The 22,375-nt window shown below is 43.6% G+C and overlaps 1 protein-coding gene across 1 annotated transcript; it reads right to left on the bottom strand.

Moving 5' to 3' along the window:
* Positions 1-17,039: 17,039 nt before the first annotated feature.
* On the bottom strand, positions 17,040-21,545 carry rps19 (ribosomal protein S19). Its single transcript, XM_030783948.1, has 6 exons — positions 21,480-21,545; positions 20,329-20,405; positions 20,001-20,101; positions 18,673-18,856; positions 18,165-18,219; positions 17,040-17,096 (listed from the first exon to the last, which is right to left on the bottom strand). Exons 2-6 carry the CDS (start codon positions 20,403-20,405, stop codon positions 17,070-17,072), a joined length of 444 nt encoding a protein of 147 aa, XP_030639808.1. The 5' UTR covers positions 21,480-21,545; the 3' UTR covers positions 17,040-17,069.
* Positions 21,546-22,375: the final 830 nt, after the last annotated feature.

Here is a 22,375-nt window from a genome sequence, read left to right as displayed (position 1 = left end):
GCTTCCCCCCCCCCCCCCCCCCCCCCCCCCCTCACTCTGCCGCTTAAAGTTAGTCAATAGCAAGTAGTGCACACACTTTGATGGAAAATTCTTTAAGCATTCTTCCAGAAAATGGAGTCATTTGGAAGGAAATTTGGAAGGAGATTTTCGTTTAAATCTCTTCCACACACACACACAAAAAAAAAAACAAAAAAACGACTCAAACGACTTACTTTCAATCAGATCCTTGTTGTGGGATTTGGCAATAAACGGAAACAGAAAGCGCAAATCATAAAATGCCACTAGAACCGGTCCAAAAAAAGATCTGATTACATTATCTTTATAATGCCCATTCAGTCTCCATTCTGGAGACTACATCATTATTTTGTCTGCATTAATCCTGAGATCCCCAAGTATCCAGTTACCTGTGACGTTCAGCCTAATTAAGACACACAGGAACCAGATTAATGGGTATCTGCCTTTTAATAGATCTTTATTCTTTCTTTAATGGTGACTTTATTCGAGTGAATACTCGGGTACGCACGGGCCAATACTTTCTCCGTGTGTATGTTCAGGATAACCAGACGACCGCGACGTCAGTTTCTCTGGACTTCGCCCAAACACATTTTGCATATTTGCGCCCAGAGCAGCGGCCGAACGGCACGTGGGCGACCGGCATGCTGACCTTTTATCGCCGCAAAGAGTCGCCTCATTGTGGAGACGCACAGAGAGACAACGGCTTCTGTCATTAGAAGTCGACCCAGAACTGGCCGCCGGCCTGCCATTCAAAGAGAGCTTCAGTGACCAGAGAGAACAGACACAAGTTTAGGTGATTGTCGACTTGCTCTAACAAAAATGGGGGTGGTGGGGGTCATTGCTGATTTCTGAGGTCATTTGGGGTTTTAGAAACCCACTTTCGCAAGCTTGTAAAAGCAGTAGAGATGTATTCTCTGGGGCTAGCAAAGCTGGCGATTTGCTGTGTTAATAATGCGGTTTAGAAAGATGTAAGAGATTTCTGCTCTTCCATCAAAATGTTCCGAAAACACTGCGGATTTTTTTTCCTTTTTAAAAATGAGGTGTTACTGTGATTAGAAATGTAACATTTTTATAGATTATACTTTTAGGGAGAAATGTAGATGCAGTTAAAATAATGTATTTTTAATCTATAATGTAAGATTTGCTCCCTTCTCTTTAAAAAAAATAAATAAATAAAAAATAAAAATGAGATTAGTCTGTGCTTGTGTATCCCACAGCTCAAATTTTTTCTTTTTTTTTTTTTTTTAAATGTAAAACATCAAAATGTAAATATCATTTTCCCAAGGGAAGTTCTAATTGAAATATTCATGCCTTCTACTTCAAGCATCCATCCCCTTTTCGCTCAATATGTAGTGTTTTCTCTCTCTCTCTCTCTCTCTCTCTCTCTCTCTTCCTCCATTTCCTACGCACATGTCTAAACCGCCCGAAGAAGAGCTGAGCTTCACAAGGACCAGAGTAAAAGAAAGAGAGAGAGAGAGAGAGAGAGAGATGGAAACAGAGAGAGAAGAGAAACCATACCTAAGGGGCAATTTAAATGATCTGCGTATGCTAACTTGTTTCAGAGCAAAGGCACGCAACAGCTGCAAACTGTAAAGATTTGACTTGAACGTTATGTAGAGCAAACTCATTGCCACATTTGTCAGACTGAAATTGTAAAAAATAAATAAATAAATAATCGAAACTGAAGTTGCTTGTTCCATTTTATTGATTTTTTTTTTTTTTTTTTTGAAATACGGCACACTTGAAACTCCATACACTCTGCTATTTAAGACGACATTTCAAAAAAGATGGAATTGCATCCATATTTCCGGCTGAGCGCATTCCATGTCCAGTCGTCTCCAAGACGGTCTAATTCCAGATCATTTGAATGTTTGTCCACCTGTGTCTGTCTCCAACCATCTATCTGTGTGTGTGTCCATTAATGTATTTATATCTGTCTGAAAGTGTGTGTGTGTGTGTGTGGGGGGGGGGGGGGGGGGGGGGGGGGGGTATTTCGGGATAGCTTTATATGTGTGTCTGCTAGGGTGTCTCTGTCTGTGTGTGTCCTTAGAGGGGCCCCATCTGTGTGTGTGTGTGTGCGTGCAGTGAGGCCTGCTCCAGAGCAGGTTTTCATTGATGTGACCTCCCCTGAGATGCCCCCCTCCCATTCCCAGTCCCCTGAGTGAGGGGCCACCAGATACTGTCCCCTGTCTTCTGCTGCTTATTGATCACCTGACTAGTGGACTAATCCACCACCCATCTCTCTCTCTCTCTCTCTCTCTCTCTCTCACTCCATCTCAGTTACACTCATTTCTTTTCCCCTCACATACTCCTCTCTCCACTCTCCTCCTCTCTCTCTCTCTCTCTCTCTCTCTCTCTCTCTCTCTCTCTCTCTCAGGGTTTCCTGTCTCACTTGTTCTTTCATATATTCCCTAAAATCTATCCACTCCTATCTGGGCACTCCCATTGCTACTTCTCCTCAATTAACCTTTCCTTATCGCGCTATTTCTGTCCATCTCTTTCTTCTCTCTCTTTCTCTCCTTCCATTACTCAAAATGAGGTAATTACAGTATAATACCCACAATGACTGTGCATTCGGGGAAAGAAGGGCTTATGACACACAGTGACGGAGCTTTACCGTGAATACCGCTCTCTGTGCCTTTTTTGGGGGGGGTGGGATGGCCGAGATGGGGAGGGCTGGGTGGGGGTGCCTTAGAAATCCCAGCACTAAGCATTTCGGCTTGCTGCAGCAACACTGTCGAGCTAATTGAGGTCTCTTGCTGGACTGACTGTGATTTAGGACAGCGGCGTGCCTGCCAAACGCACCAGCCCGGGGGGGCGGGGGGGTGGTCACGCGCCCCGTTCATCAACGCCGGTTGGGCCAAGCAGGCCAAAAAAAAAAGCCAGATACAAATAAAAATGACAACTTGAACTTTCACTTTTAAGTTTGGCACCAAAGGGAAGATACGTTTTGTTTTGTTTTTTTTCTGGAAAACATGACAAAGCATTTTATGTTTTAGAAGAACTGAAAGTGAATTACATTGCATTAACGGCCATTTACTGTAAAGACTTAATGGAGCTGAAGGACACAGGGGAATGAATCAATATTTATCGAGATCAATATTTAGCAGATGGTACGTCTGATGTAAGGGACTGACTGTAATCCAAGGGTTTTTCTGTGTCTGCGTTTCTCAGACTAGACTGGTTCTTCTGATCCACCAAGCAGGTCCATGGGACAATACCAACCTCTATGTCTCTCAGTTGACCACACTCCCACCCACCCACTCTCTCTCTCACACACACACACACACACACACACACACACACACACACACACACATACACACACACAGCCAAAACATGCACACACACATACGCATTATTCAGTGACATTACAATTCCTGATTCACACTTCCACTTTCTCACTTCCTCGAACAGGGCTTCTCTATGACGTCATCAACAGTGGTCTAATTATTATGTCATAGCCTGACACTCAGCATTTCCTGTTAGAATGTCTGCACCAATGACCTGTCTAATCACACTCAGCATCTTTGATGACTGAGTTGCTGGACTGTTTCCGGAAAGAGAGCCCCTCGTGTCGTAGGCTGTCCTGCGTTGTATAGTGGAATGAAAAAAGTGGGGGGGAAAGTCCATGAACAATTGATTGCTTGTGAGAGGAAATAATGGATTTTCTGAGTGGTTCAGAAACCATAACCCTCCCCATCCCCTTTTTTTTCATTCATTTTAAAACTTGTGATCCTTTGCTTTTTTTTTTTTTTTCTTTCCCTCTAACCCTCCCTCTCGTCCTCTCTTCTCCTCCTCTCTTCTCGTTTCACCCCTCCTCCAGTCTATTTGTGCCTCTCTCTCTCTCTCTCTCTCTCTCTCTCTGTCTGTCTGTCCCCCCCCCCCCCCCCCCCCCCCCGTTTCAAAAGTGAGTTTTCCCTCCTTCATCAGCATGCAAAGCGGCTGGGCTCCAGCTGTGAACGAGGGATTGAAATGGAAATAGAGTAAAGAAGGAGAGATTACACTCCTCCGGCGCACGTTCTGCCTCCTGGCCGCATCAGTGCTCACGTGGAGGCAGCACAGGGAGGTCACGGAGACAGCGTGTTTACCCCAAGAGTAAGACACGTACAGGAGAGAGTCAACAGCTAATGAGGGAACAGAAAAAGGGGCACTGGGTAAGAGTTTAAACCAGAGAAGACACTTTAAGCTGACTGGGAGGTTCCTTGCGAGGTAAAGGGTCAGAGGTTAGGCTAATGAAGGGACTTGGTAACTTTTGAAGCTAAAGAAGTCTAATTGGAAAGCCCAAGCTAAGTGTTTGAGCCATTCAGGGTGCGCTGGAGCCGTGGTTCCGAGCTCCAGTTCTGGGGACTTACAAGATGGCCCATTTGTATTGTATCCCAGCGCCAGCGTACCCGAATCAACTTATCTACCACTGAGTCCTTGGCTCCTTCAACTAGATAGGCCAGCGTTCAGCATTATGTAAAATGTGTTGTCTAGCAGTTCCCCAAAACTGGAGTTAAGAAAGCAAATACCTTCTAGGACAGTTTACTGGTTAGCTAGCTAAAGCACGCTAAAAAGCAGTGAGGCGCTACATGCCAGTGAACGCACACACAGAAAGAAAACAAGCATTAGCTACAGGTTGTTCTGTTAGATAAGCATCTAATCAAATGTTTAAGTTTAGAAAGACACTGTTTAAGTTTTCAGGGCACAGTCTGAATGGTTGAATATGCAGCTGAGGCGCCATGAGGATAATTCAAAGTGTTTGTCGTCAGTCGGCATAAAACTGAAATAGATATTTAAGCAGGTGGGAGAGGGAAATTCTATCAAGGGTCATATACGTGTTAAGTTTGGCAACCAGTGATGTCACAAACAGACTAGCAATGGATAAAATTCTATCGGGTATATATTTATTTATTCATATATATATATATATATATTTATATATTTATATATATATATAATCTCGTAGAGCTAAAGAAAACATGTCACATGCATGAGAAACCTGAGCTGGCATAACAAGTCGGCTTTACACAGCAGTACATAAGGAAACTGCATTAAGCCTGAAAGCAAACAGCATCATCGGATCACGTAAGGCATCAACCTAAGCAAACACCATTTTCTGAATCCTGATGTGCTTCCGTGAAATGGAACTGGCCAATATTTTTAGTACTGCCTTAAAATGGCTTGTATATATCCGTACCATAACATAAACCGTTATCATTTTACAACAGACTCAGAAGAACCGTGTGGTTCAGTGAAAAACGAGGAAAGCAAAGCATTTTCAGTGTCTTGCCTTCAGCTACAAATGGAGAGCTCCCAGGTGACGAATTACTCTAAAGTACCTACAATGCTTTGAATGATGAAGGAAAAGAAAAATGATTTCTGTTGTAAAGGATGGAGGAGAAGCGATGCTTGTTGAATAGAGAGACAGGATTGTTAGACCTTTTAACGGATGCATGTCCTGCGGATGTTGGCACTTGGATCCAAAGGTCATATGCAAATAACGGTCTGTGCAAACCTCGTTTAAATGCATACCCCTATTTAAGAGATAAATCATGTGTTTGTGGTTTTAGCTGTTTCACAATTACAGTTTTGACCAATGCCATATGGCGCGCGCACACACACACACACACACAATTGTGAGCTGGCAGTGACACAATGCACTCCTCATTGCTTTGACTTGTGGTTTGTGATTAAACCCTGAATCTTGCTCACCGTTAAGGCTGGGGTCAGGAAGACATTAGCATGAGTATACATCATGATACAGACAGTGTGTGTGTGTGTGTGTGTGTGTGTGTGAAGAGAAGAGAAGAGAAGAGAAGAGAAGAAAGGAGAGGAGAGGAGAGGAGAGGAGAGGAGAAGAGAAGAGAAGAGAAGAGAAGAGAAGAGAAAAGAAGAGAAGAGAAGAGAAGAGAAGAGAAGAGAAGAGAAGAGAAGAGAAGAGAAGAGAAAAATGACACATCCTTACTCACATTTCTGTTGCAAGCATTCGCAGCATTTCTGACCCCTAAACAGATATCAGGGTTTCAGTGGTAAATGAGGTGGCGGAGAACATAATGTCAAATTGAGCTGTCATGGCCCAAGCAAATGAGAATTCAACAGTAAATATATTATGTCATAATAACTCTTATTTACAAAGCAGAGTTCTTACACCGAGCTCAAAGCACTATCTATTTCAATAAAACCAAAGCAGAGAACATGAAAACAAGACACAGATGAAAGGGTAGACATATTTAGAAAAATGTAAACAGTCGTGCAATTAGAGAGTTGCCAAACTCACAACAGGAAAAGGCATCAAAAAGCCAAAAAAAAACCCAAACAAACAAACGGATGATAATACTTAGGATAGAAAGGAGACGTACGATCACAGGAACGACAATTCAACAAAAACCAGCAAAGGACAGAGATTACAAAATGCTAAGATTATACCATTAAATCTGAGAGGCTATACAGAGGGCTATAAAAGCTAATCCAAACAGATAGCGTTTTCAACCATCTATAAAACAATTAAACGATTAAGCCCTCGTGACGATGACAGTGGCTAGCGAATTCCAGAACATGGAGGACCTCGTCTAAAATTAGCTCTGTTCTTCTCTTTGTTTTTTTTTTTATTTAGTCAGCCGTTTCCCTCTGATTGGATTAGAAAGGGGCTTGACGATCAGTGTGAGCTGAGTACAATGCTACCGGCTGATTGATCGTCATTTCAGAAGTACGAAATTATTCTGGATCTATATTAATATCCAGGGAGCTCAGATCGTGTGGGGTGGATTATCTAGTCGTTACAGCATCTGTTTTGAATGTCAAGTCTAAATCGAATGGAAATGAGTCTAAATGTTAAATGACTAATTGGCCCATTGTCCTAAAGACACGGTGCTCCGACGCTCTTTTGGGTTTTTTTTTTTCTTTCTCCTCTGTTGCTTTTCGCAGAGACAGCTTTAAAATCAGTGACTCTGTGCGTGCGTGTGTGTGCGTGTGTGTGTGTGCGTGTGTGTGCGTGCGTGTGTGTTTGCTGTGACAGCTAACTTTAAAATACCAGACCTGTCACTGCCTGCAGTCAGTGTTTGGTGCTTGAGGTTTTTTTTTTTTTTCTTTGGAAAGAAATTGAGGCCTTGGCATTTGAAAAGAAGTTTCTGTGAATTGCAGGGTATTAGACCCCCTCTCCATCACACACACACACACACACACACACACACACAGAGTACGCTCATGACCGGGAGAGTGCCGGGCACCCGCGTTAACGTCGCATTGCTATTCATGAAATTCTCTGTGAGCGCTGTTCGTCTGATCTGACAGACATAAGACACAGCTGTAAAAGTAAGGCCGGGGCTCCTGTGATGAAATATGAAAAAAAAAGCACCATTCATATGTCATAAAGCAGCCAAGCACGACCGTTCTCCATTACCGCTGTGCCAGCAGCCCCCGAGGCTAACGCATAATGCTACACTAAATGTCTGTCGGTCACATTAGAGTAATGCAGGAGTAAAGGGGGGGGGGGCATATGGGATGGGGGGGACCCAATCGAGTGTATGACACATCCTCGTCTCAGCCGCGCCGAAGAAGAGCTCAGTAGATCGCCCTGGAGTGTTTGACGTGTCTCGTTAATGTGCGACAGGACACGCTTTCCAGCTGTGAGGTGACTTAACCCTTAAAAATGTATATATTAGTCATTATTAGTTTATAATTAAGACACAAGGCCTGGGTCAGTGTATTGGCTTCCGTCTAATTATACTGGATACAACGTTGTCATTTTGCTACTGATTCATTGGGTATAATGTGCCAGTGAAATTTGCCAGTGACAGAGAGTGCTTGTGCTTGTGCTTGTGCTTGTGCTTGGGCTTGCTTTGCTTTCTGAAAATGAGAAACAGTAAAGAAGGTCTTTCACACACACACACACACACACACTCACAAAACTTTGCTGAGCAACACTTCCTGGCTTGGAACCGGGCAAATTTAACATTCAGCGAGCGTATTCCCTGTAGTGTCCTCTATTTCTCCCGTTCTCTGCCTTTCTCTGTCTTTCTGTCTTTCTCTGTCTTTCTCCGTCTAACGATCAAATGGGATAAAAGAACTTTGAGTCCAGGCTGTGGGACTGAATGCTTGTCTGTGCTCTGTAGTGAAGCGCAGGACGGCTTTGGGCTTCTGCACCCCCCCCCCCCCCCCCCAAGACGGACAGACAGACAGAGAATTGATTGCGGCAGCCTGGTACACGTGCAGGCAAAAACACTGAAACAGTGAAACCCTGAACCCGACGGGCCGATGTCTCTGTCCACTGTATTCACCAGAGAGGATCCAGTGTCCCTGCCTGGGTCATAACAGTCTGTTCCTCCTGCTAAAGAGGTTACTGAATACTACTGCTACTGTGCAGAAGGGATGGAGGGAGCGTGAGAGAGAAAAGAGAGGGGAGGGGGGGGGAAGGGAGGGGGAATGGATAAGGCAAAGATATGTAGGACAGCGAGAAGGAGAGGAGAACCAGGGAGAGGACGCTCAAGGGGCGTGAGATGAAATTTTGAGTGAGGAGCGACCTACAAACAGGAGAGGGAAAAAGAGAGGGGAAAAAGAGAGGGAGGAAAGGACTGAGAGAAGGGGGACGGTCAGAACGGAAAGAAAGAACAAAAGAGTCTCCGGAGTGTAAAGGTGTAAAGATAAACGATAAAATGCGCTCAGGTATTCGACTGGGGGAGGTGAGAGACGGACGCAGGGATCAGGTGAGTGAGCACGAGAGAGAGAGAGAGAGAGAGAGAGAGAGAGAGAGAGAGAGAGAGAGAGAGAGAGAGAGAGAAACTGGGGGGAGAAACATCAAACAAAGACGTATTTTGATCCCCGTCCCTAAAAAAAAGGCTCAGAAGAAGCTTACTCACCATTCTAACCCCCCACCCCCCCCCGCCACACACACACACACACACACACACATACCATTCTCTATCCTCAGAGGCACTCCTGTTTGTCAAACATACCAGAGGCCTCTGCTGATAGGTTTTTTTTTCCCCTGACTGAACACAGCGACAAAGTCTCTTTGATGAACCTGGAAAAAAACACCTAAATTCTGTTTTATTTTCGGCCCGACACGATGCCAGTCATGTTGCCCGTGTGACGCGATGCGTCTTTTGAAGATGCAAATGATCAGATGATGACAGGGTAGGAATTTGACTCACAGTCAAAACTTTTGTACTCTACATTCCACCTCTCACACGTGCAGACGTTTACAGATAAACACGTTCTCATGCTAGAGTCAACCTACGGTGCTGAGTTTTGCTTTTCAGTTTCATACAATTACGAAACAAAATAGCAAAGTGAAGCAAGGAACGCAGAGAGAAAGAGAGAGAGAGAGAGAAAAAGAAACAGGCACTGATACTTATCTAGTCTGCTCAGTATTTTTTATCTAATCACTGAACATGCTGGTAATCAGGGGGTTTTAACTCTTTCATTGGTACAGTGCAAACCCAAAAGTCATTGGTTGCCAAAAAAAGAAAAAAAAAGACACAACTGACTGCTTCAAACAACTTGAAAGACTCAGATCTTGCTGGGAAAAAAAAATTTGCTACTCAATTCTTATAAAGTGATCAATTGCTTTTTTTTTTTTGGAGTGATTCTCACTATACGGGGGTATACAGTGTGGTTTTCTGTCAGTACTAACCCAACAGTGAGAAAATTATTAATGGGTTTCTCTTTCAGTGTGTGATCTATAACAACACCCATATGCCTGTAAGACCACAGACCACATCGTTTCAAAGCCACACCTGGCCTCTACGCGCTCTAAGTGCAAACTGTGGTTTTTTTCAGTCTCGGCCGCAGCCATACGTTAGCCACTGAAACACGTCCGAAAGACGGGGGGGTGGGGGGGGTGGACCGGGGAAGGCGTTTCTCGTCATCTTTCCCCTCGGGCGGTCAGGCAGAGATAACTTCAAATCAGTATCTCATTACTACACTCCCAGCGAAAAAAAAAAAAATTCCAAATTGTGCCGTTAGCACTCAGTATCATAACTACTGCTCTAAGCATAAATTATGTCTCGCCTCCCTCCAGCTCCTCACAGAACCAGGTCACTCATAATCATCTATAAATATATATATACTGCATACTTTTCCACTGGCCTCGCAAACAGTTGAAATAGTGGAGAAATATAGTGTATCAATGGGTAGCTTTTAATGGGTAACTACAGGTATGTGTCAAGCTTATCTACAGGAAACCCTGACAGCTCTAGTATACAATCGGAGTAAATATTTAATGTTTGGCTGTTGCAAAATTCATACTCCTACAGCCAGGAATGAGGAGGATAGCAGTGGGCACTGTTTAAACAGAGAGAGGGAGAGGGAGAGAGAGAGAGAGCACTTGAACTCAAAAATACAACCTGGAATGAGATAGAACAGGATTTAGATAGAATAAAGGGCTAGGATGAAAGAGAGAAAGAGAGAGAGAGAGAGAGAGAGAGAGAGAGAGAGACAGAGAGAGAGAGAGGGTGAAAGGTAAAACACCCATAACTGAGATACAGTAGCTTCAGAATAAAGCAGAAGAGAAAAAAAAATTAGGCAGTGAGATGCCAGAAGAGGAGACGGGGAAGGAGGGAGTGTTATGAAAAGTGGAAGGAGTGACGGAGGGAGAAAGGATAAAGTAAGAAATGAAAAATGAGTACGAGGTGATGACAAAAAAGCGCACTGAGGGAAGGGAGTAGAGAGAGAGGGAGAGAAAACAAGAATGAGAGAGATATAAAGAGAAGAGAGAGAGACAGAGAGAGAGAACAAGAATGAGAGAGATATAAAGAGAAGAGAGAAAGAAAGAGAGAGAGAGAGAGGAGTAAAAAAAGCAGATCAGTGGGGTGATCAGTGCATTCATTCACAATAAGATGTAGGTTGTTTTTGAAAAAAGACAGACACCTGCTTAGTCAACCCAAACAGTTTAACAGCACTGTTTATGTGTGTGTGCGTGTGTGTGTGTGTGTGGGTCTGTGCGTGTGTATGTGTATGTGCAGGAAAGAGTTTGGATGTAAACCAAGACAGTACCAGGCAAGCGGAGATAGTGGTAATGGGGGCATATCTGGAGTGTGTCACACCTGTCTAAAGACAGTACAGGTCTCCAGAGTTCCCCAGGACAGCCGTTTACAGTAAGGAACAGTCATTACACACTAACACAATAGCATATCTGCAGAGCTACTCAGTAAGATGCCAATGTTTCTGTCCTTTTTTTCTGTGCATGCATGGTCCAATTTTTTTTGGCCTTTATCGTTATCGGAACCTGCGTCTTTCCTCTCTGTTCATTGAAATCGGTTCATTATAAATTCTTTAGAAAGAGTTGGTACATGGCTTTCATTTGAATTGCCTGAGGGGAATGTGCAAAAGTGAAGCAGCAATACCCCTCTCTCTCTCTCTTTCTCTCTCGCTTTCTCTCTTTCCCTGCTCTTTCTCCCTCCCTCCCTCTCATCCTTTGGTCAGCTGAGGGAATTTTGTTCCTAATTACTGAGAATGCTCTGTAGTGCTTGAGAAGTCTTCAAATGTTTTTTTTTTTTCATCTGGCTCTTTTTCATCTGCGCTCTCTCTCTCCCTCTCTCTCTCTCTCTCCCCCCCTCTCTCTCTGTGCATCTGTAGGACTAAACCACTGGGATAATAGTTTAACTGACCCTGTGTTCTCTGTCATGCAAAGACAGGTGTGTTACTGAGTGTTACTACTCTATGAGGACCTTTTGAACCCAGATCAAGTACCAAACACACACACACACACACACACACACACACACATATGTGCTGCTCTCCCTAATGTGCATCTGTTCTCTGTCCTCTGTGCTCCAGTAACAGGTGTGTGGAATCGAAGGAGCAGTCTTCACCATCCGCCTTAGAGTGAATATAACACACACACACACACACACACACACAAATCTGTCTAGAGTAGCACCACACACACACACACACACACACACACACACACACACACACACACACACACACACACACACACACACAAAATCTGTCTAGAGTAGCACCACACACACACACACACACATCTGTCTAGAGTAGTGCCACACACACACACACACACACAAAAATCTGTCTAGAGTAGCACCACACACACACACACACACAAAAACCTGTCTAGAGTAGCACCACACACACAAACACACACAGAGACGCTCAGACTCAGGCAGAACACACACACAGATCCACACACCCACACAAATACACACAAAAGATTTAACACACCACCTGTCCCTAACACAAACAGAGAGAGATGATGAGATAAGGAGTGACGCCTTGCAGAATTGGAGTGTGGCAAAAACAGTCTGATTGGTCCCCCCAGTGTGGGGGCGGAGTGGGTGGGGGGGGCTGGAGCAGACAGTCAACACGGGCCTGTTATTTCCAACTATTGTTTGTTTAACTAATGAGTTTAGCTTCATTTCCCCTCAACAGGTTTACTTTAGTCTAAACACGATGACAACAAGACCCTGATGCTCCAATTTGAATGAGAAATTGTATTCGAATTACATTAATCATGGTGAGGAATAAGAGGAGCAGAGAGAGAGACAGAGAGAGAGAGACAGAGAGAGAGATAGAAAGAGAGAGAGAGATTATTGATGATATTGTCACAAGTACACATGATATTGTATTTGAAGGGAAAACCATTAAGAACATATTCGGGAAAAACCTAAGCTTCACAACAACAGCGCTATTTCAGGAGAAGAGAAATTAAAGCTCTGAATGACGGGAACAACAGATCTTAATCCTAATCTGGTCAAGTATTCCTGCAGGGTGAGTGTGACTTTGTGTGTGTGTGTGTGTGTGTGTGTGTGTGTGTGTGTGTGGTGCTTGTCTCTCAAATCAGACACTATCACTCCACCAGACAGACTGAAAGACTGTGTGTGTGTGTTTGTGTGTGTGTGTGTGTGTGTGTGTGTGTGTGTGTGTGTGTGTGTGTGTGTGTGTGTGGGAAAAAGAGAGAGCAGACATTGGGATGAGGTGGACTCTGAGGCTGCCCTGATAGCACTGCTATTTTGGAGGAGTCTCAATTTAGTCTGGATGTCTTCAAATCAACAGCTCCTGAAAGAAAACAGACCAATAAAAAAAAACGCACCAATACGACCGTTACAATGTGAAAAACACACACCGAACGGGTCCGTCTGATAACAACTTTAAATTAGCATTTAACATCAAAGGCGACACTTTTTTCCACAGTAATGGACGTTACAAACATAGTCAAGCTGTTCATTTTAACAGTCAACCTTCATACAACACACACAACTAACAGTGACCAACAAATACTGTGCACATTACCCGTTCTGATGTAAACAACATACCTAACATAATACGTAATCTGCATAACTTCACAAACATTTCAGTGGCCCGAGACATAACACCCTTTATGAAAGTGCGTGGCTTTTATGTGTCTGTAACGTGAAGCGTATTTTTGATGAGTGTAAACAACAAGAGACTATAACATGCACTGAAATAATGGGTTGATCTTTTAAATGAGATAATTGCTGGCGTGCCTTTGAAACTGCATGCAAACCACCCACAAACACACGCTAAATGTTTTCAAACTGAGAACAAGCTTTTTTTTTTTTTTCCCCATTATAATAACAGGAACAACAACATCTATGTACACACTCATGGGCATGCATGTGTGCGCGCGTGTGTGTGTGAGAGAGAGAGAGAGAGAGAGAGAGAGAGAGAGAGATTGAGAGCATTACTCTGAAGGTAAGGGTTTGAACATGTCACAGGGTGTGAAGGCCAAGTAAGCAGTAAGTCAGACCAAACCAGACTGTGGTCCTGACAGTAACAAGTGAACAAACAGTGGGCACCATCCTGAGTGGCATTCCTCACATTCTCCTCTATCACTCAAGGACATGTTTATCTCCGTCCCTCGCTTCCAAATTACAGGGTAGAGAAAGAGAGAGAGAGAGAGAGAGAGAGAGAGAGACAAGGGAGACAGGACAGGAGGAGGAGGTTCAGGTGTTCCAGAACAGCTGGTACTCCAAAAAAACAGAGAGGGTGGGAGGGAGAAAGAAAGAGAGAGGGAGAGAGAGAGAGAGGGAGAGATGAAGATGAAAAGGCTGCAGATTAATATCTCCTGAGAGATGCCGCATAAATGATGAAGGACTGTCTGTGCTGATTGATTCCACGAAATGGGAGAGAGAGAGAGAGAGAGAGAGAGAGAGAGAGAGAGAGACAGAGAGAGAGCGATGCTTCTATGCACATTTCACTCGGGATAAATTGATACTGAATTGGATACTGTGGACACACATCGCGCTGAACACACACATGCATAATCACAGCGCCCCCAAAGCCGTCACAGTCACAATTATCCAGACCATGAATGACGATTCAAACAGACACAATGATTTGGCCTCCTGAGATCATCACAGCACACATGGTCATATATGCAAATAAAGAGGCTAATAAACGCAATTATGTGCCAGTGGCGTTAAATAACTACCGAATAACAAAACTAAGCCAAGTCCAAGATTACTGGCTACAGAAACTCAGAACCTGTTACTTGGCATTACAATAAAGTCATTCATAATGCGGATAAAACTCTTTAAAATATTAAACCGGTGACAGTGACAAGGTGTAACACGACATTTTATTGGCTGGCCAGACAGAGAAGACTAACCCACATTTGGTAACGTTCACTGGGTATTCGTATGTTGCTATTCGGGTCGTTAACACATAAAGTCACATATTGTAATTGGGGTGTTTCATATATTATAAGAACAACAATGGTTTGTTACTAGATCAGCTCCTTACGCTGAAAAAGTTCCAGTTTTTAGAACATTCAGTGTCTCGTTTAGGACTGTCAAAAGTAGTCCAAACAAAATTAAATAAAAGGTACTGACGGGTAGCAAATGTTCTCGGTCTTGACCACAACAACCCGCCTGCGTAAACAGATATCGTGGACCACGCCCCGCAGGTACCAAAGCTGAAGTCCAAGAGCTAAAATAGTTCTATTCATATCATGAGCGGAAAAGCAATCGATCTCGTTTCTCTATTGTTTCATTCTTTTTCCGTTTTATTCTTTGACACATACTTATTTGGTACTTAGATCATTTGCTTAAGTATTCTAGCATAAATCAGTTTATACGCAATCTCGCGTCGGTCTGGTGAATATTCGGTCATTTGTAGCCTTTGGGTCCCCCTGGTGTTCGTGCGGGGTTTTACATAAGGGAACGTTCATTTCTTGCGCTCAAGTGTGGCTTTTTTGCGAGTTCGAAATAATTTGTAATTTGTAAAGGGAGAATCTGTTGGAACGAAGACATTTCCCGATATAACAACAACTCTCGCGACTGTATCAGCTCATACACCCAGCATTAGTCGTTAGCCGTAATTAGCTTGAATTATCACCAAGGAGCAACCAGGAACCGATAACACAGTAGACACCGGCCATTTCACGCACCGTTGCATCACACACTATTTGTTTGAGCGCTTAGCAAAAGCGCCATGAAATGTGATTATCCAAGCATCAATAATACAATTTACTTCTTCCTCGTCTGTGTCTTTGACTATTTTGAGTTTAATATTTATAATCATGGCAAGACTTGAGTCAGATATGGATTATCATTTGTTGTTCAGATGTGAAATTTGTTAGTAGTTAGTGATATCAGTTTGGCATCCCTTTGAGAACGTCTGAAGTCGACATTCTCCTGTGAAGCGGCTTCTTCTCGAACTTTAGATTCTCTATTTAAATTTTCTGTTTCATTTGTGGGAGCTTGTCCTCTTGGCTGTTCCAGCTAACAGATGGGACCAACCATGGCACTTTTATCACCTGGCAGTCAAAGTCGAGAGAGAGTAAATTAGTACAAAAGTCCTATAATTCTCCATCATCTAGGCCTGGCGAAGGGCGCAAACTACTTGGTCAGCCCTGAGAAACCAACCCATCGCTTGGTTCATTGTCCATACAGCCACTGATATATCCATGTATACAATCGTGAGATGTCTCTGTTCCTATCATACCATCAGCTATAATTACTGGACAGTGCTGTGCTTCATTGTGATGGCAAGAGGCAGCTAAACATCACTTTGGGTAGACAGAGGAATACCTCTGAGTCTTACAAATGGACAAATCTGCTAAATCAACGTTCGGGGCAGGGGCAGACATCCGGAGGATGCTTGCAGAGCGTGATGCAACGAGAGGAAGGTGCATGTATCATAAGAACTTTTAAAATGAATCTATGTACTTTGTCGGACCGCTTGGTGAAGTCTTGCCTGTGTACAATCATTAAAATGTGGCTTTCCATTCACTCTTGTCTCTCGCTCTCTCTCCTGCCTTTCCAATTTTTTCTACTTTATCGTACATCAGACGGGCAATTTTGGAAAAATAAACACAATCTGCTCGGTTCCTTCACCCCCATCGGCCAGAAATTAAGGCCGCCAAATTCATGTTCCATCAAGCACAGTACCCCTCGGTGACCTTTGGATGGTGTTGTTGCTCAACTGATTTCACAAAATTGAGCCTTTTGGTATTGGACTAAAATTGATATGTCAGGCCCGTCCTTACATTTCATGCCATCTTTATAGTTCACTATACTGTCTCGCGAGTCGAAAGCAGTGCGAACACCGCTTTAACTACCTGTGGGGAGAACCGGGCAATTTCAAGCATAATTCTACCGTACTTAAAGACCTCATCCAAAATAATTGAACTCTCGAGTACTTTAAATAATGCGTTGCACGTGGAATGGAACACACAGTGGCGTAATTAAAAACAAAACCGAGGACCTAGTCTTAATCCATGAGTTCATTTTAGTATCGGCGAGAGACAGAATCTGATCTCACCGATATGCCTTTCGTTTCTGGCGGAAAACGCTTCGACTAATTAACTGGTTGGAGGGCTTGTGTCAATCCAACACTTAAGAGTACTACCACCAAGGCACAGCTCTACTGCAAACTTGGACTAGTTACAACACATGTTTAATTCAGTGTGAAGACCAAACACGTCTGAACTCTCATGATCCTAATACCATGGAGCTGCTTTCCTGAATTTCAGACAGAACTCGCATGAGAAACAGTTTCACTTGTAATCCATAAATCAGATCAGAATCAGAAAATAAAACCGCAAGAGACCGTTCTTAGTTTCTCCAAAAAGTTTATTATACACCTCAAGACTTCTTGCTTGCAGCAGCAACCTGAGGGGGGAAAAAAAACAGAGAGAAAGATTACCATTAGTTATGTACAGTGAGTCATGAGGAAAACAGCAAAGCAGAGAAAAACCAAATTAAACTGAAGGGATGCCCATAGAAAACGTCTAAAATCAGCCTTAACATTTACAGGAAAATGAAGGAAAAAAAAAAAGAAAAAAGAAAAGAAAAGAAAAAAAGAACGTTTGTGGTGTTTTCCCACTTGCATCGCCGTTCTTCATCCCGGAGAGATTACGCCACCTCACCGCTCACTAAGCAAATCGATTTTATTTGAGGCCGTGAGAGAAGAGGGTGACGGAGAGACCAACCACGCCGGCTGGCTTAAGGCAGCGAGTTAAAGCCGAGGGAAGCTGGGATCGCCCGTGTGCCGAAATCAGGTTAACTCATCTGAATTCAGCTCATTACGGGGATCAGGCGGAATAAACCGCCGCCATACGGCAACCCAGCAAGCATGAAATTCAACCGGCTTGTTTATTTCCTCCAGCTCCGGGTTGTCACGCTACCGCGGCTCAGAGGGCCAAGAGATTGCACCAGACAGCAAAACAGTGGGTGTGTTTTGTTTTTTTGCCCCCCCTTCCTTCCTTCCCCCTTCATCTTCGAGAGATTTTTGGATGTTTTGTCTGCACCACCCCCCTTTTCCCTCCTGAACGTTCATTTAGCCGATTCGTTTATTTGTAAGACTTTCAGAGGTATTCATCTGTCTACACTTTCAAAGCCCCTTGGGCACTGACAATCAAATGGTTCAGAAATATGACCGGGGGCGGGAGAGATCTGTATACACTCTGGGGTGGGGGGTGGGGTGGTGCTCATTTCCCAAATTGATATTGAGCTGCCTCTTGCCATCACACTGAAGCACAGCACCGTGAACAATCACAGTCACTGATTGAGACAAACCAAAGACTGCTTTCCACCCATCTGTCAGAATGAGACCTGGAATTACCAGTCAGAAGTATCCCTTAACAAGGCAGGCTGGCCCTGTACACGCATCCACAAAGAGTTTAAAAAAAAATAAATAAAAAAAAATTTTAAAAAGGGAAAAAAGAAAGAAGTTCTCACCTGGCCGGCGATTCTGTCCAGGTCTCTTGTGCCCTGGGAGGTCAGTCTGCGCCCGCTAGGAACACCAGAAAGGAGAGAATCGGTCACAAAACGCAAGGACAGACATCACACTGTCCACATACCAACTCCCTAATGACAAACCTACTTTAGGCATTGATGAATAATTGAAGCAATTAATAAGTGGGTACATTAAGATCAACGTCAAAACAAACGCCCTGTCGCCAATTATTCGGTCTCTTGCACACAAAGTTCCCCAAACATCCCATGACAGGAACCGTTTCCATCACCGAATCAGTCCAGCTCATCGCGAACCGTCAGAGTCTGGCTCACGCTATTGGGCGAGAGCCGGCGGCCAGCCTGCCACCAAGAACACGCTAACGTCGTTACGCGGTGGCTAATTCGGTTACAGACCATGACAAAATAAGATTGCACTTTGTAACTTGTGAACATTTCCCTGTTTGACGGCAACACACTAGCGGTGCTTTGGTGCAAACACACACACACTCACCCGTTGGGGTCCTTCTCCACCATCTTCAGAGCCTCCAAGGCCTGCAGGACCTTGCGGGCCACGTTCTTGGAGCCGACGCTGAAGTGAGATGGGCACACGCCGTTCCTCTTGCGCCCGCCATAAATCTTGGTCATGGAGCCGACGCCCACACCGCCGCGCAAGTACAAGTGACGCACTGTGGAAGCTGAGGAGAGAGACCGAGAGTCAGAGGGGAGAGAGACGGGAACGAGCTAGTCCAAAAACGCCCTTGGCCGAGCCGGTTTCTCTGGCCGCTTTTGGAAACTGTTTCAAATCCGGGAACCGTAAAGATGAAAGCCTGCGCTACCATCTAGCCAGCTACAAGCCTGTGGGGCTGTGGAAATGTAATCCATTAGACAATTCTGGGCAACAGCATCCAAAACCAGTTGCAAAGAGAAGACATACAATCATAAAACTAGACCACGTTGCCAACTGCCCAAACTGTCTGCTTTTTGCCCTCATCTTCTGTAACAGATATCCTCTTGAGCAATCTCTTTAAGCTACAGGCTTTTAACCGACATTTGGAGGCTTGGCTATCCCTCCTGCTAAAACATATTGCCAATCACAAGCCACGCAAGAATGTTAATTTCAGATTCCGACAGACTCATTTGCAATATCTGAGATCCGTGTGTTCCACGTCGCCTGATTAAAACCAAAAGGCAGCCTTCATTAATTTCACTTGTATGAGGGGCTCCTGTACTGTACTGAGCTGCTGCCCTCCCGCCTAAAAATGTGCCATAAGCTACTGACCAGCATTTGTATTCTCATCCAGTCTCTGCACTGAAACACAGTGGTCTGAAGCAGTCCATAGACGTTTGACGCAGATCCTGGACTCTGCTGATTTGCAAGCTTTGAGATTCATGTATGCCACAGTGGCCGGTTTAAATGAGGAACACATTCGTTACTTTAAGCTTTTGATGAGGCCAAATTCTGGGCTAGGTGCGTGTGAGTGGAATTTAAAAAAAAATAAAAAAAGCAAGCAGGTCCTTCACTAAATGATTATAGTAGACGGCATCCGTACACTAATCAAGTGAAATATGAATGGTAGTACGAAATCAAAGTACAACAGTCCCTAAACCTTGTTACAAGATTCTTCTTAATGATACAAGTACACAAGCCAAGTCTGAGAGGGCAAGTCTTTTAAAACCCCATGGCATAAAATCTGACTGGAGCTACATTAAGATTGGAGCCAAGAAAGAATTATCAACACATATTCCATTCGGCTGTTCTGCACAGATTCACAGATTACACTGGACAGAAACCAGACGTGTCACTGATGCATAATGCAAAATGCGTGTCCACACGCTCACCTGCTCTGATGTAGAACCAGTTGTCATCGCATGGGGCCAACTCTTTATGCTTAGCCAGCTTGACAATGTCAACCCAGTCTGGCACCTTCAGCTTCCCCGACCTGCATGTCACCATTAAAAAAAAAAAAAAAAAAAAAAGGCGGTTTTAAGAAATTCAATATGACATCAGAAGAGCATTAACAACTGGGCAGACCAAACTCGCAGTACATCAATTTTCATTGAAAAAGCCTCAAACCGATGCAGTCTACCGGTAAGAACTCAACATTTACAATAAGATAATGTGTCAATCATGTTGAGACAACTAAGTTTTTTTTTAATGTTAACGTACTTTTTGAGGAAGGCGGCCAGCGCACGGACAAACTCCTGCTGGTTTACGTCTTTCACTGTAACACCACCGCCTGGCATCTACGGAGAAAGCAGAGGCATGAGAGACTGAGAGAGTGTGGCACAGTGGGAAAACAACGTAGGAGGAATTCATGAAAATTAAAGAACAAAAACTGCTCAAGCTCATGTTATACTTACTGAATCGTTGACTGACATCCCTATCATATTTTATGCAGTACGGTTCACTTTATTTTACTTAGGCATAGTAGTAAGTTTTACCCTCAAAAGGAGGACTGTAGTTAAGGAATTCGGAATTTTGATTCAACAGTTCGGATACTCGCTCAAAATTAATATCGATAACAGATTACTAGAACGTCAGAAAACCCAGGTGGTTTACACTGGACATTGTGTGATTGATATACAAACTTCATACGCCAATTTGTTCTTCAAGTCTGCTTATATTTCCACATTTATATCAGAACTCATGCAATACTGTATGCAACGCATGGCTAACTCATCCCTCACATGCTACCGTTGAGCTACCCTCGTGAAACCCACTGATAATGTATAAGTCGTGCATTTACATCAATTTCAACATCTAATATCGTTGCTGAAGTACGATAATTGGGACTTTACGTGACTTATGGGGTTTTAGACAGCTTCCATGAGTTCCCGCTACGACGCAAACGTGCATCACAGCACTGCGGGTATTAGCCAGTGCTAGAGCGGGCTAACATAACAGCAAGACCGGCGTGCAAGAGTCATGCCTGAAGTCAGAAAAACGCCACTACACATTGCGATAATATAGAATGGCGATAATTTTAGCACTACACGTATTTTACTTAACCGGTCATGAAAACAGACGTAGTTCAGAAATGTCCTATAACAGAGCAAAATGTGACACCACATGCTGACAGCACATTGCCACCTAGGCCTCAACGCTGATGCATGGGCGCAGCCATTGAACTATGATGTTCATTAGCACATTTATTAAGGCTCATACTTCAAGATAAACGGCACTAAATACTCTTTTCTCGCAACATCGATATACATTTACGCATTTAAAATATGCGCTGAGCCTTTTAGGGACTGAATTCGCCCTCGAATAAAGCTTAACATAATAAATGTAGACAGATGTAGCGGCGGTTCACGTACCTTGCTTGTGGACAGCAAAAGGAAGAGAAGTTGTTCAGGGTTTCCGACCAGAATTATCAGGGGCGAATCTCGTTAATGATCGCGAGATTTCACCAGCGCTCACTCTATGACTCACTGGTGACTTCTGACTACAATTCCCAGTCTTTGAATTACTACTGCCTCTGTGTGTGTTGAATCTAAAAATGATCATATCCTGAAACTAACAGCGTATATTTCATAAAAGTGCTCTAAATGTCTGTCTGATTTCATGCATTATTTCAGCATTATTTTTTTCCCCATTTTCTGATAAACGATTGACATAGAGTATGTGAAGCACGATTAACTTAGTATACCAACGTACAGCGAGAGAGACAGAGGAGAGGTGTGGGTCTCATGTTCAAGGTCTCCTGCTGCAGTAATCTCTATTGCAGAGTGAGAGGTGCGTGCGGACACACAAGAGAATATCTTTCATTTTAAATTGTTCATTTGATTGTTGATTGAAAATGTTCATTTATAGTTTATGGCCTTTTGCCGTTTTCCCGGTTGTTCACACAATGTCCTGCTCTCAATATATATGTGTATGTGAGTGAATAAAAAGGCCACTCACAATTTGGAAAACAACGAAGCAACTCAAAAAAAAGGAAGAGTAAAAAGAAAGACATTAAGAAGTACACGAGTCAGACGAAGACAACTGAGCACGGAGCAGCCGCGGTAATTCACTATTGAGTATGCATGTCAGTGTGAGGTCAGTGAGACGCAGTGTCTGAGTCACTGGTGTTCCAATCAGTCAGATTGTCAGAAATGAGAACGCACTGCTTCCCCATCACGCAACTACCATTTACAGAACAGTGGAAGATCACATAATATTAAAAAATAAAATCTTTTTTTTTAAAAATGGTAAATTCTGTTAAGTAAGG

Source organism: Chanos chanos, chromosome 9 (assembly GCF_902362185.1).
Source record: "Chanos chanos chromosome 9, fChaCha1.1, whole genome shotgun sequence".
Classification (NCBI taxonomy): domain Eukaryota; kingdom Metazoa; phylum Chordata; class Actinopteri; order Gonorynchiformes; family Chanidae; genus Chanos; species Chanos chanos.
This window is presented reverse-complemented; position numbering and strand designations above follow the sequence as displayed.

Coding starts and splice junctions, on each gene's coding strand:
- rps19 (XM_030783948.1), bottom strand. CDS start 20,405: ATGCCAGGCGGTGGTGTTACAGTGAAAGACGTAAACCAGCAGGAGTTT. Junction 18,220..18,672: donor GTGGAGAAGGACCCCAACGG/GTGAGTGTGTGT, acceptor TGGTGTTCCTAG/CGGGCGCAGACTGACCTCCC. Junction 17,097..18,164: donor TGGACAGAATCGCCGGCCAG/GTGAGAACTTCT, acceptor TTCCCCCCTCAG/GTTGCTGCTGCAAGCAAGAA.